General features: G+C 40.4%; 1 protein-coding gene across 1 annotated transcript; it reads left to right on the forward strand.

Moving 5' to 3' along the window:
- Positions 1-356: 356 nt before the first annotated feature.
- Positions 357-10,548, forward strand: STMND1 (stathmin domain containing 1). Its single transcript, XM_075270855.1, has 5 exons — positions 357-533; positions 5,024-5,198; positions 5,949-6,085; positions 7,630-7,764; positions 10,258-10,548. Exons 1-5 carry the CDS (start codon positions 414-416, stop codon positions 10,546-10,548), a joined length of 858 nt encoding a protein of 285 aa, XP_075126956.1. The 5' UTR covers positions 357-413.
- The last annotated feature ends 1,387 nt before the right edge of the window (positions 10,549-11,935 follow it).

Consider the following 11,935-nt stretch of genomic DNA (forward strand, 5'->3'; position numbering starts at 1 on the left):
TTTTCTTGTGTGATATGGACATTAAACTATTTTGGAAGAATTGTTAAATAGGAGCATATTCTAATCTTGTCCTTCATTTGTACTGAGGAGGGTGTCTAGTTTCCTTGCACCCTGCAGAGGTGAGCAGGATGCTTTTATTCCCTTATTCTATGCATATACAGCACTCTAAAGGCAAACAATAGACGGCATTCCAGAAGGCATCTGCTAAGAACTATGCAGATATCACTCAGCTTCTACTACCAGATTCCCTCCTCACATGTCTACACATTGACTACACAGTGTTTGGAGCCCCTGGGTGTTCACGTACATGTCGCACAACAGCCTGGTGACGTCATCTATTGTAGCAACCTGTTATGGAAACAGAGGAGTCCTTAGTAACCGGGCTGGCTGTATATAAGAATGCAGAGCCTGTCATGCTGATCACATTCCCCTGCATTATAACTATGGGATGCCAGAGCTCTAGAGTGCGGGTCGTCAAACCCACGGATGGGAGGAAAAGCGGCTGGCCAGAGAAAGGCAAGTCGAAAACACAGGTCAGGAGATAAGCATATACATCTATTAAACCAACTGATCACACATCAGACAGCGATAGATAGATGTGAAGGAGATGTTGTCTAGTACACAGAGTTGATCCCCTTCTCTAGTTCTCCGTGTTTAAGCACATGGGACATTATTATAATCTTAGTATAAAACCAAGCTCACACAACAGAAAGAGCCACCCTGTATAAACCTAGTTTATCAGAATTTACCGTATTAAAATGGAATACATGGATCTTGTGTTATCAGATTTTTTTTTAGAAACAATTCTTTATAGATTGTCAGATTATTGTGTAAGTTCACACTCGTTGGCTGTCAGTTTGTACTTCACTCAGCTGTTCGGACTTAGTTATGTATCTGTATTCATTCAATGCTATGCTAAAATAAAAATGGAAATATAAGAAATAGAAAAGCTATTGTGTAAGCTTTCTGCTTTTAGACTGAAGAGTAACACAGGAAGCAATGTGAAGGGATCTTCTGGTTTTATTTTATCGTTGAAGTCAATCAAGATGGATAGAAATGGAAAGTCTTCTTATCTTATCTTATCTTATGGTAGAGTTGGAAGGGACCTCAAGGGCCATCAGGTCCAACCCCCTGCGAGTGCAGGTTTTCCTAAATCATCCCAGCTATATGTTTATCCAGATTCCGCTTGAAGATTTCCATTGATGGAGCGCCCACCACCTCCCGTGGCAGCCTATTCCACTCTCTCACTACCCTCACTGTCAGTCCTTTGTATCAATCAGGAAAACTTTACTGCCCATTGTTATAATCCTCAGACACCAAAAGAAGTGTGAATGTAATCTAATAGAAATAAATCTTACAATCACTTATTACACAATTCAGTGTAACATGTAAGGCTTTGCAAGACTTACAAATAAGGCCTCCTTCAAATGGAAGCATTTTTGGACAAACGAGAAGTGGTTTTACAAATCTTTCCAATTAAACTTTTCTCAGTATGTTTTACCTTCTTTGCCCATGGCATTTTCTGTGCCAAGCAACGCCATGACTAGATTTTGTATGTTGGTCAGTAGGGAATTATGAAAGGGCCTAGAAAAAAACATACACAAAAGTCTCCATACTATCCTTTTAAGATGATAGGGAAAAGCTTGATATTTCCACAAATATACAAGTAAACAGATCTGCTTTTTTTCAAATTTAAGCTTCATTATACCCTTGTTAACAATACCCGTTTATAGCTGTATGTAATGCCATATTATCAGCTGTTCAAACTTGATTGTCCAACATGATCATTTTATACAGCTGGTAAACTAGAAGCACTAGGGATTAGAGATGAGCGAACACTGTTCGGATCAGCCGATCCGAACAGCACGCACCCATAGAAATGAATGGAAGCACCTGTGACGCTGACTTTGCCAGCAGCCGGCGTCACAGGTGCTTCCATTCATTTCTACGGGTGCGTGCTGTTCGGATCGGCTGATCCGAACAGTGTTCGCTCATCTCTACTAGGGATCAGAAGAGACCCTCAGTATAAGGGCATATGTCCGTGATGCAGCCCAGCCGCAAAGAAAAAAAAAAAAACTGTTAGGGTCCATTCACACAGAATTTTTTTGGCAAGGATTTTGGCGCTGAATCCGTGTCGGGAAAAAACACTTCCCCATAGAGTTCTATGGGTTCCGCTAGCTTTTGTTTTCCGCTAGTGGGAAAAAAAAGCTTCCTTCAGGTCCATTCAAATGCTGAGGAATTTGGTGTGGAATTTCAGCACTGAAAAAAAAGCCTTCCATTGACTTCAGCACTGAATCTGACGGAGATTCCACACCAGATTCCTCACCATTTTCCTCCGTGTGAATAGACCTTTCAGGTGGATTCCGCCTGCAAAAACCAACGCAGTCAATGGGAGGCGGAAAATCCACGTTGAATTGGCAAAAACTGCATGGGAAAATTGCTAGCGGTTTTTTCACGGTCCATGCACTATACTGGTGGAAAAAAAACATTTCCTAATTACTGAAGCAGATTTTTTTCCTTGCCAAAAAACTCTGTGTCAATGGACCCTTATTTGTCAGAATGCACTCTTAGACTATGACCACCACATAGTGGGCCATAGCAAAAAAAAAAAAAGCGGGAAAAATTGTGGCGGTAACACATCACTGTTTTTCTTGCAGTGATTTTCACAGAAAGTCTGTAGAGGTTTCCAGTGTGCTGCGATTTCCAAAACCATAATATTTTTCCGCAAGCAGGGATGGGATTCGCTAGAATCCCATCCACTTTGCTGGGACTGTAAAACACCACATTTTTTCCGCTGCATTTCCGTCACAGGCAAACCCGGCATTTACACCATGTGGGGCCTCAGCCTGTAATGTCATCATAATAATTCACATGGCCTGTTTGCAGCTCATTCCTATACCTATGAATAAGATACCAAGCATTGCTGCTTTAAGGCTAAGGCCCCACGTTGAAGAAACGCAGCTTTTTTTGCTGGAAATTTCGCTGCGGTTTTTAGAGCCAAAGCCAAGAATGGCTACAAAGGGAATGGGAAATATATAGGAATTTCTGATACTTCTCCCTCCTGCTCAAACCACTCCTGGCATTGGCTCCAAAAACCGCAGCATAATCTGAAACAAAAAAAGCTGTGTTTCTGCAATGTGGGTCCTCAGTCTAAGGGTGAGAGCTGTGCAATGGTAAGCAGTGAGCTTTATGCAAGTACAAGTACAAAAAATAAGTGGCTGTATGTGACTACTATTAATTGTTGGGCTTCATCTGCGCTTGCTGTTGCTACTTGCTATTATTCTGACAAATGACTGTTTTATTTTTTATTTTTTTCATGTGGCTGGGCAGCAGTATTCATATGGCCGAGGTTTCCTTCCTGTCCCTGGTGTATGTTACTGCACGGTGAAATCACAGAAAAATTTGAATATATAACACTTTGTAGTAAACAACTCTAGCTGTGAATTAGGGAATACCAAAAAATCACTAAATACTCCAAGGTAGGTACCCTCAACAACAAAACGATAAAATGTAACTCCAACACCAACGCACCGACACCGTCGCACCAACATTCCTGATGTTTATCAGAACTGGTGTCTGCCGTTCATGACACTAAAAGGGGAATTATAGTGAGCAGCGCATATCTGAATACAGGTGTCTCGTTCCTTGGCACCATATAAGCTAGGCACTTATACCTTCTCTAGAGAAGTGTGGCGGGGCAATGGCTATCATCTGTTGGCTCTGAGTAATCACAACGGAGCACTCGGTTATTTATTGTCCTGTGCAGCACAAGGAAATGGACCTGACCTGTGTTTGTACTGACTGGGGCCAGTGTCTTGTTTAGCCTATGCGTAGTTTGCTGTCTCACGTTAACCCTGTGTTTCCCTACGGCAGATAACATACACCATGCCTGTCTGATAGCACCCAATTTTTCTAGTATGGGAGGTGTGGAAGAGTGCACTTTCATGACTAGGACTATTGGTAAAAAATATGCAAATCTATTCTCCTGGATGGAATTAGGAGAACAGAGTGCACTCTGTACACCACCCTATAGAGGGCAGCATCCTTAACATCATGAACGATTCAGTTATAAAGTCTTTTAATCATAATGTGGATTTAATTGCTAAATCAGTATTTCTGTACAGAAATACTGATTTAGCAATTAAATCCACATTATGATTAAAAGACTTTATAACTGAGTCGTTCATGATGTTAAGGATGCTGCCCTCTATAGGGTGGTGTACAGAGTGCACTCTGTTCTCCTAATTCCATCCAGGAGAATAGATTTGCATATTTTTTACCCATAATCCCTAGCGGAGCAGGAATGACTTGTAAGACTCCATACTGCCTATGTAGGCACACGCTCTCCCTAATGTGGACGAGTGTCCCCATACCCTGGCTAGGACTACTGTTTATTAGGGGTAGTGTGGGCTGATTTAGAACTTGAGTATCTGTATCCAACCCTTTTCCCTTCTGATATACAGTATTACACATCGTCCGTAACCCATAAGTGCCACAGCCACCCCACTTGTATGTAAAAGTATCGTTATATGACCGCTTACTGCCGGAATGATATTGAACGCTGCGGTTCATATAGTGACTTAGGGACCGAGTTTTTACCCACGCATTTTTAATTGTATTCATAAAAGTTACATTTTATCGTTTTGTTGTTGAAGGTAACTACCTTGGAGTATTTTGTAGTAAACAAATTGAAAATCTGATAAATCTTGAATTTTCATTTCAGTATGAAGTGAGTTAGATACTCCAGCTGTAGATTCTATTGTACACTATTATTATCTGGAATAATAGAATAACAAAACTGACGGCATATTTGACATTTTAATGTACACATTCACTAGTAACTGATAAGTAAACAACCAAAATACATGTCAGTGAGGGTCTATTTCAGCTGTCAACTGTGTTAACTACAACTAGTCAAAAGTGGGAGAAAAGTAACAAAGAGGAAGATCCCTATAGGGTGGTTGGGTCTTGTAAACTTCCTTCATCTTGTTGCTCTCTGGTATAAACCCTATCTAATTTGCAGGGTGGACTAAAGTCTCAAAAGAACATAACGTCCAATGCAAGAGATGGCTCTGCATTGTCTAAGGGGACACTGGATAGTGGAGTGTGTCTTGATGATGAAGGTACAAGTGGCCATATTCCAGGAACAGTGGCAGAATCTGTCTTTTCTCCAAGAAGAGCAATTGGTTTAACTAATGGTAATTTTACCTATTTCTATCTTACTGTATGTATTTTTATCATATAGCTATTATTACTACTGTATCCTTTGTTACTAGTGATTTTTCTACTTTTATAGTCTTATAATATAAGTGGTTTAGAAATGCCTGGCATCCGTAATGTTGTACACGGTAACACTGGTAGAAACGTGATTGACTGACACAGAAAACAATGTACATTGTTTCTTCTATTGAAGAAGACAAAGCAAAAGATGTAATTAGACAAAAACCTGAACACTGGTATCCTAGCAGCAAACTAACCCTTCACTTCCCACCAATGATCTGGAAACCTTTCAGACAATAGAGTTTTCTATGTGAATAAACCTGTTCATGTAGTGAATGGAGATTCTAACCTGCTTGTCTACAGCGTGACATTACCTGGATACTCAGTTACTCCAGGACCTTATAATATGTGCAATTAACTCCTTTATCTTCAGTGTTTGGTATCATTCAGAGCTTATCTGTTACATCTGGACTATTGTTTAGGCTAACAAAAGGGATTTCATACTGTTTCTTCTCAATGCAGACTGGTTGTATACATGTCTCCCTAGTTTTCTATGGCAATTTCCTAATAAATATCTATCAGTGCAGCACAGGTCAAGTGACAATAATTACTAGATGATTGTAATATTGGTATGTGCCTCCATACCTGTCCCTGGTCTCAGTATCTGTAGCATTGCAGGTACTATCATATATGAGTAACATCTTTGTACATATTATTCACTGTTCCAGATACACCTGTACTGAATCAAGAAGCAACCACAAGGGAAAGACAAACATCCTCTGATATCCTGGAGGAACTTATGTCTCAAGGGATAATACAAAGCCAAAGCAAAATTGTGAAAAATGGAGAAGCATATGATGTGGTGGTTAGTATAAAGTAGTATAACGTTATCATGATTATCTATTGTATTGTTGACTTGAAGATCGATGTGATACATTGTATATTTAGTAATTTGATTTATCCCATAAGTCGAGTAAAGTGATGCCAAATTGTGAAATTTAAGCAAATACAAATTTAACATAGAAACTTGTAAATAAAGCTTCCAAGACAAAATTTATGTTTGATAGATAGATAGTGTAAAAGCGGGTGCTTGGGGCTGGTTGTCAGGCAAATAAAACACACGTGAAGCTTGGTCTTCAGGTTCACACTGGTGCTTGGTTTATTAGGTGCAAATTCACAAAGTTCAACATAAACAGCTTTCCTTCAGCAAAAAGGAAAACAAAAGGCTTACTTCAGCCACAAGGCAATGCAGTCCACAAACTTAGCAGGCTGGCCCTTCTGGTTCTCCACAGCTACACAGGGTTTGGGTCCTCAACTCTCAATAGCAGCAGCAGTAATGAAAGACAGACACACCCTCCTGACTTCACAGGGTTAAGGCTCCAAATGTGTTCTAAGAAAACTCAGGGCCAGAGCTTGGAACCTGGGTCTTTGACTACACCCAAGACCCAGAACTGGATTCATCATTTACCTAGTGGCGAGGAGCCATCTCAATGGAATATACCTTCCCTCCACCACCTTTCCCTCCACTTGCCTACAATAGATAGATAGATAGATAGATAGATAGATAGATAGATAGATAGATAGATAGATAGACTATCTATCTATTGGTGTGTATATATATATATATATATATATATATATATATGTAGGTATATATTAAATTATTTGCTAGTTTTTAGCAGAATGAAGCAGAGTGTACTGCAGTATTTCTACTGATACATTCTTGCCTATTCTCTAATAAAGAATAAATACCCACAAAATAATATTAGTTTGTCTAAAAATCTCATTGTTGTTTCACCTAACCATAAAATTCTATCCCACAATTTTTTCTGGCAAGCTCAAATCCTGCCACTTTCTAACCATTCTTCATATCTATGGTCATCTTGTGCACTTTCACATCTGTCTAAGTTACTGACCTCCTTCGCTTCTTCAAAGTGATTGTTGGCCTGTCTGTGGCTTCCCTTACTAGTTGCTCTAACACTAAGCTTTGGGTTGTCTAAGATGTTCTTAACTGCTGCCAATTACTTGTATTTTCTCTTGTACATGCCTATAACTTTAACTCCCTAAGAATGCTCTTTTGTCTTAGTTTCTAAAGCTTTTATTCCAACTCAGATCATAACCAATGGTACTGGAACACTTTCTTTTAACCAAACACACTGACCATTCTTAATGGTCCATGGATAGAGACCAATTGTAAACCAGTTATTAGGGCAATATCTGCAATTTGGGTAAACTTGGCGCTTTCGCAGTACAAAGGTTGAATATTTATGGCAACATAATTTTTCACTTTTTAGGAACATCCCCATTCCATCATACATAAATATTAAAATCCCTCCAGGCAATTCTGTAGTTACACAAAAAAATTGTCTTAGCAGCTGATGAATAACATACTTATAAATAACATTGTAGGTCGATACACCAGGAAAATCATTACGGAGACCTCCTGCAAAACTAGAAAAACTTAAAACTATCAAGAAGAAAAACAAAAGTCTTACAAAGGAAGACATTGAAGCCAAGATGAACGCTGCAGAAGAGAGACGAAAGGTATAAAATTTTTTATGTAATACTATTTTAGTGCTAATGCTAAAAAGCACATAAAAATGACAGATCAGTCACCAGCAGTTTGTTAATTGGTTATTAATAGCTCATTTAGACACGTATACATGTGTCCGAGCGCGGCGCTTCAAAACAGAGCCCATTGATTTCAATGGGAAGTGCACGTATATGCCGATATACGCGCGCTTCCCATTGAAATCAATGGGCTCTGTTTTGAAGCGCCACGCTCGGACATGTGTATACGTGTCTAAATGAGCGGCGCGCTTACGCCGTGTGAAGGGGCCCTTAGCCTGAAGGGATTTTCTACTATCTATAAGATCTACCACTATTACCTATTCACAAGACAGATAATGATACTTGAGTGCTGGCAGTCCCCCACTGGAACCCATGCCAATTATTATAAAAGTGGTCCTGTGCGCCAGTATTCCTCCGACACAATAACCACAATGGTGTAGAGCTTTAGTGTAGCATTGCTGCATCTGACAGCCAAACACCAGACAGGCCTTAACTTGTGATGTATGTATTCATTAATTTAACCCTTAAGTACTATCATGGTGTCTACACTCACCGGCCACTTTATTAGGTACACCATGCTAGTAACGGGTTGGACCCCCTTTTGCCTTCAGAACTGCCTCAATTCTTCGTGGCATAGATTCAACAAGGTGCTGGAAGCATTCCTCAGAGATTTTGGTCCATATTGACATGATGGCATCACACAGTTGCCGCAGATTTGTCGGCTGCACATCCATGATGCGAATCTCCCGTTCCACCACATCCCAAAGATGCTATATTGGATTGAGATCTGGTGACTGTGGAGGCCATTGGAGTACAGTGAACTCATTGTCATGTTCAAGAAACCAGTCTGAGATGATTCCAGCTTTATGACATGGCGCATTATCCTGCTGAAAGTAGCCATCAGATGTTGGGTACATTGTGGTCATAAAGGGATGGACATGGTCAGCAACAATACTCAGGTAGGCTTTGGCGTTGCAACGATGCTCAATTGGTACCAAGGGGCCCAAAGAGTGCCAAGAAAATATTCCCCACACCATGACACCACCACCACCAGCCTGAACCGTTGATACAAGGCAGGATGGATCCATGCTTTCATGTTGTTGACGCCAAATTCTGACCCTACCATCCGAATGTCGCAGCAGAAATTGAGACTCATCAGACCAGGCAACGTTTTTCCAATCTTCAATTGTCCAATTTCGATGAGCTTGTGCAAATTGTAGCCTCAGTTTCCTGTTCTTAGCTGAAAGGAGTGGCACCCGGTGTGGTCTTCTGCTGCTGTAGCCCATCTGCCTCAAAGTTCGACGTACTGTGCGTTCAGAGATGCTCTTCTGGCTACCTTGGTTGAAACGGGTGGCTATTTGAGTCACTGTTGCCTTTCTATCAGCTCGAACCAGTCTGGCCATTCTCCTCTGACCTCTGGCATCAACAACGCATTTCCGCCCACAGAACTGCCGCTCACTGGATGTTTTTTCTTTTTCGGACCATTCTCTGTAAACCCTAGAGATGGTTGTGCATGAAAATCCCAGTAGATCAGCAGTTTCTGAAATACTCAGACCAGCCCTTCTGGCACCAACAACCATGCCACGTTCAAAGGCACTCAAATCACCTTTCTTCCCCATACCGATGCTCGGTTTGAACTGCAGGAGATTGTCTTGACCATGTCTACATGCCTAAATGCACTGAGTTGCCGCCATGTGCTTGGCTGATTAGAAATTAAGTGTTAACGAGCAGTTGGACAGGTGTACCTAATAAAGTGGCCGGTGAGTGTATAATAATGATATGTGTATGATAGTGGTGTATGATAGACACCATGATAGTGCTTAAGGGTTAAAATAATAAAAAGTGCTACACATTGCAGTTCTTCCCGCAGTGCTTTGGACAGAAAGTTCACTAAGGTTTCCTCCACGGACTTCCTATGTCAATTATACCTATAAAGAAACCCCTGACGTTTCCGTATGTATAATTGACATGCTTTGATTTACAAAACCACAACGGATTTGGGAAATCACCGCTTTTCCGCAGCATGATTTTTACCACAAAGTGGGGATGGGATTCGCTAGCATACCATCCACTTTGATGTGACTGTAAAATGCTGTATTTGTTTCTGCAGCGTTTCCGCCAATGGGCGTACCGCAGAGTTTATGCCACATGGAGTCACCATCTAAGGCTAGTTGATTTTTTTTTTAGGGTGTCCTGTAGACATTACTTGATAATTGTAGGAATGTTTACTCGTGTGTTATTACACTTACCCCATTCTCTAAATGTCTCTTCATAGCACTTGGCTTAAAAAAATCAAATAAAAATACAGTCAGTGAATGAAGAATACTGTATTACAATAGTACTATTCTAGCTTTCCAATAACAGTTCATTTCCAATTGCTTGTTGTTATTTAATATGTGAAACAAGATAATATTGCTTTGTTTGCTTACTGTGAATTGTCTGACAACTAATAATGAAATATTTCAGACAAAGGAAGAGGAACTAAAGAAAAGATTACGTGAAAGACCAATGACCGCCTTACCAAGCATAGCTCAGTTAAGAAGAGAAGACTGTTTAACGCCTGATGATGGACAAGAAGCTGAGGCCAAAGCACCAACTGAAACCTTAGATTCTGACGCATTGGAAAATGTAATAAGTGGACCAACTGAAAGCACTGATGTTACAGATGAGGATAATGAAATAGGTACCGTGGAATCTGACAATACCTACAACAACCCAACTGATCAGACCAATGACTTTGAAAATGATCTATTCTAATACAGAGCTCATTTTACGTACAGGTTCTAGAGCCTAAACAATTTTCTACTTTCATTGACTAAAGTGTATACGGTATATGGTATAATGAAGTTATGCAATTTTCAAACATGCTTTGTGTAACAGATCCTCACAGCTTCACTATCTATTATTGTAGCCATTGAATTGTTTACTTACAGTGTTAAAAAATCCGGCGCCATGGTCAGGTGATGATCAGACAGGTTCACTACTCATTGTAGGAGAAAGAAGTTATGAATGTACTGTAGCTGTATTCTCAACAGGTACCATAACAAATTGATTATGGTCAAAGGGGTTCCTTGTGATCATTGGTGTCTGTCACTTAATGGATGCATTCTTATCAGTACTTCTGTATTTGTGTTCCTATAATCAAACTGAAAAATGGAAATCATGCACAGATGTGAATTTACCCTAAGGGGGTGTTCACACTACCGTCATTGTCTGACAGGTAGTGTCCGCTCCTAGTGTCCGTTCAAAATCTGTCACGGACATTAGGAGCGGACACTAGCTGTGTCCGTGACACTTTTCATTCATTTAAATGGCGATCGGGTGCGTTCTTTTGCACTCCGTGCCTGTCCTTCACTGTCCGTTTGTAAAGATGTCTAACTTTTCAAGCGGACAGAAAAACCCGACGTGTAGGTTTTTTCTGTCCGCTTGAAAAGTCGGACATCTTTACAAACGGACAGCGAAGGACAGGCACGGAGTGCAAAAGAACGCACCCGATCGCCATTTAAATTAATGAAAAGTGTCACGGACACAGCTAGTGTCCGCTCCTAATGTCCGTGCGAGATTTTGAACGGACACTAGGAGCGGACACTACCTGTCGGACACTGACGGTAGTGTGAACGCTCCCTAAGTGGTTGTCGATGTGAACATCAAACCAATGGAGAATATTTCCCCTAATACTAAACTATAAAAGTTTCCATTCACTGGCCACAAGCAGAGGTCTTGAAGACTACAAAGAATTATTAAGCAAACTATGTTATATAATTGCATAACTTTACTTTTTTTTATTTTTAAAGGGAGCCTTTCAGCAGCAAAATTGGTATCAAGCTAATGACAGTACCTTGTATGACAGCTTCTAGACTTTCCAATGATGTCTTTCTGATTCTACATTGTAGCTCCATTTTCATGAAAATCAGTATTTTGTTCCAATTCAAATTGGCTGAAAGGGCTTTAGATGTGTGTCTTCCCCTGCAAGGGCTTCGCTCTATGATCTAACTGCCGCCCAGCTCTGCCCCCCATTGTTTGAGTCACACTTTGTCTGCAGTTAGGATTATATAGATCAGAGAGCGAAGCCCTTGCAAGGAAAGACCCGCACCTAAAGCCCTTTTCAGCTAATTTGCATAAAAATAAAGCACTAATTTTCATA

The sequence above is a fragment of the Leptodactylus fuscus genome, chromosome 4 (assembly GCF_031893055.1).
Source record: "Leptodactylus fuscus isolate aLepFus1 chromosome 4, aLepFus1.hap2, whole genome shotgun sequence".
Taxonomy (NCBI): Eukaryota; Metazoa; Chordata; class Amphibia; order Anura; family Leptodactylidae; genus Leptodactylus; species Leptodactylus fuscus.

Coding starts and splice junctions, on each gene's coding strand:
- STMND1 (XM_075270855.1), top strand. CDS start 414: ATGCTGATCACATTCCCCTGCATTATAACTATGGGATGCCAGAGCTCT. Junction 6,086..7,629: donor GAGAAGCATATGATGTGGTG/GTTAGTATAAAG, acceptor ATAACATTGTAG/GTCGATACACCAGGAAAATC. Junction 7,765..10,257: donor CTGCAGAAGAGAGACGAAAG/GTATAAAATTTT, acceptor GAAATATTTCAG/ACAAAGGAAGAGGAACTAAA.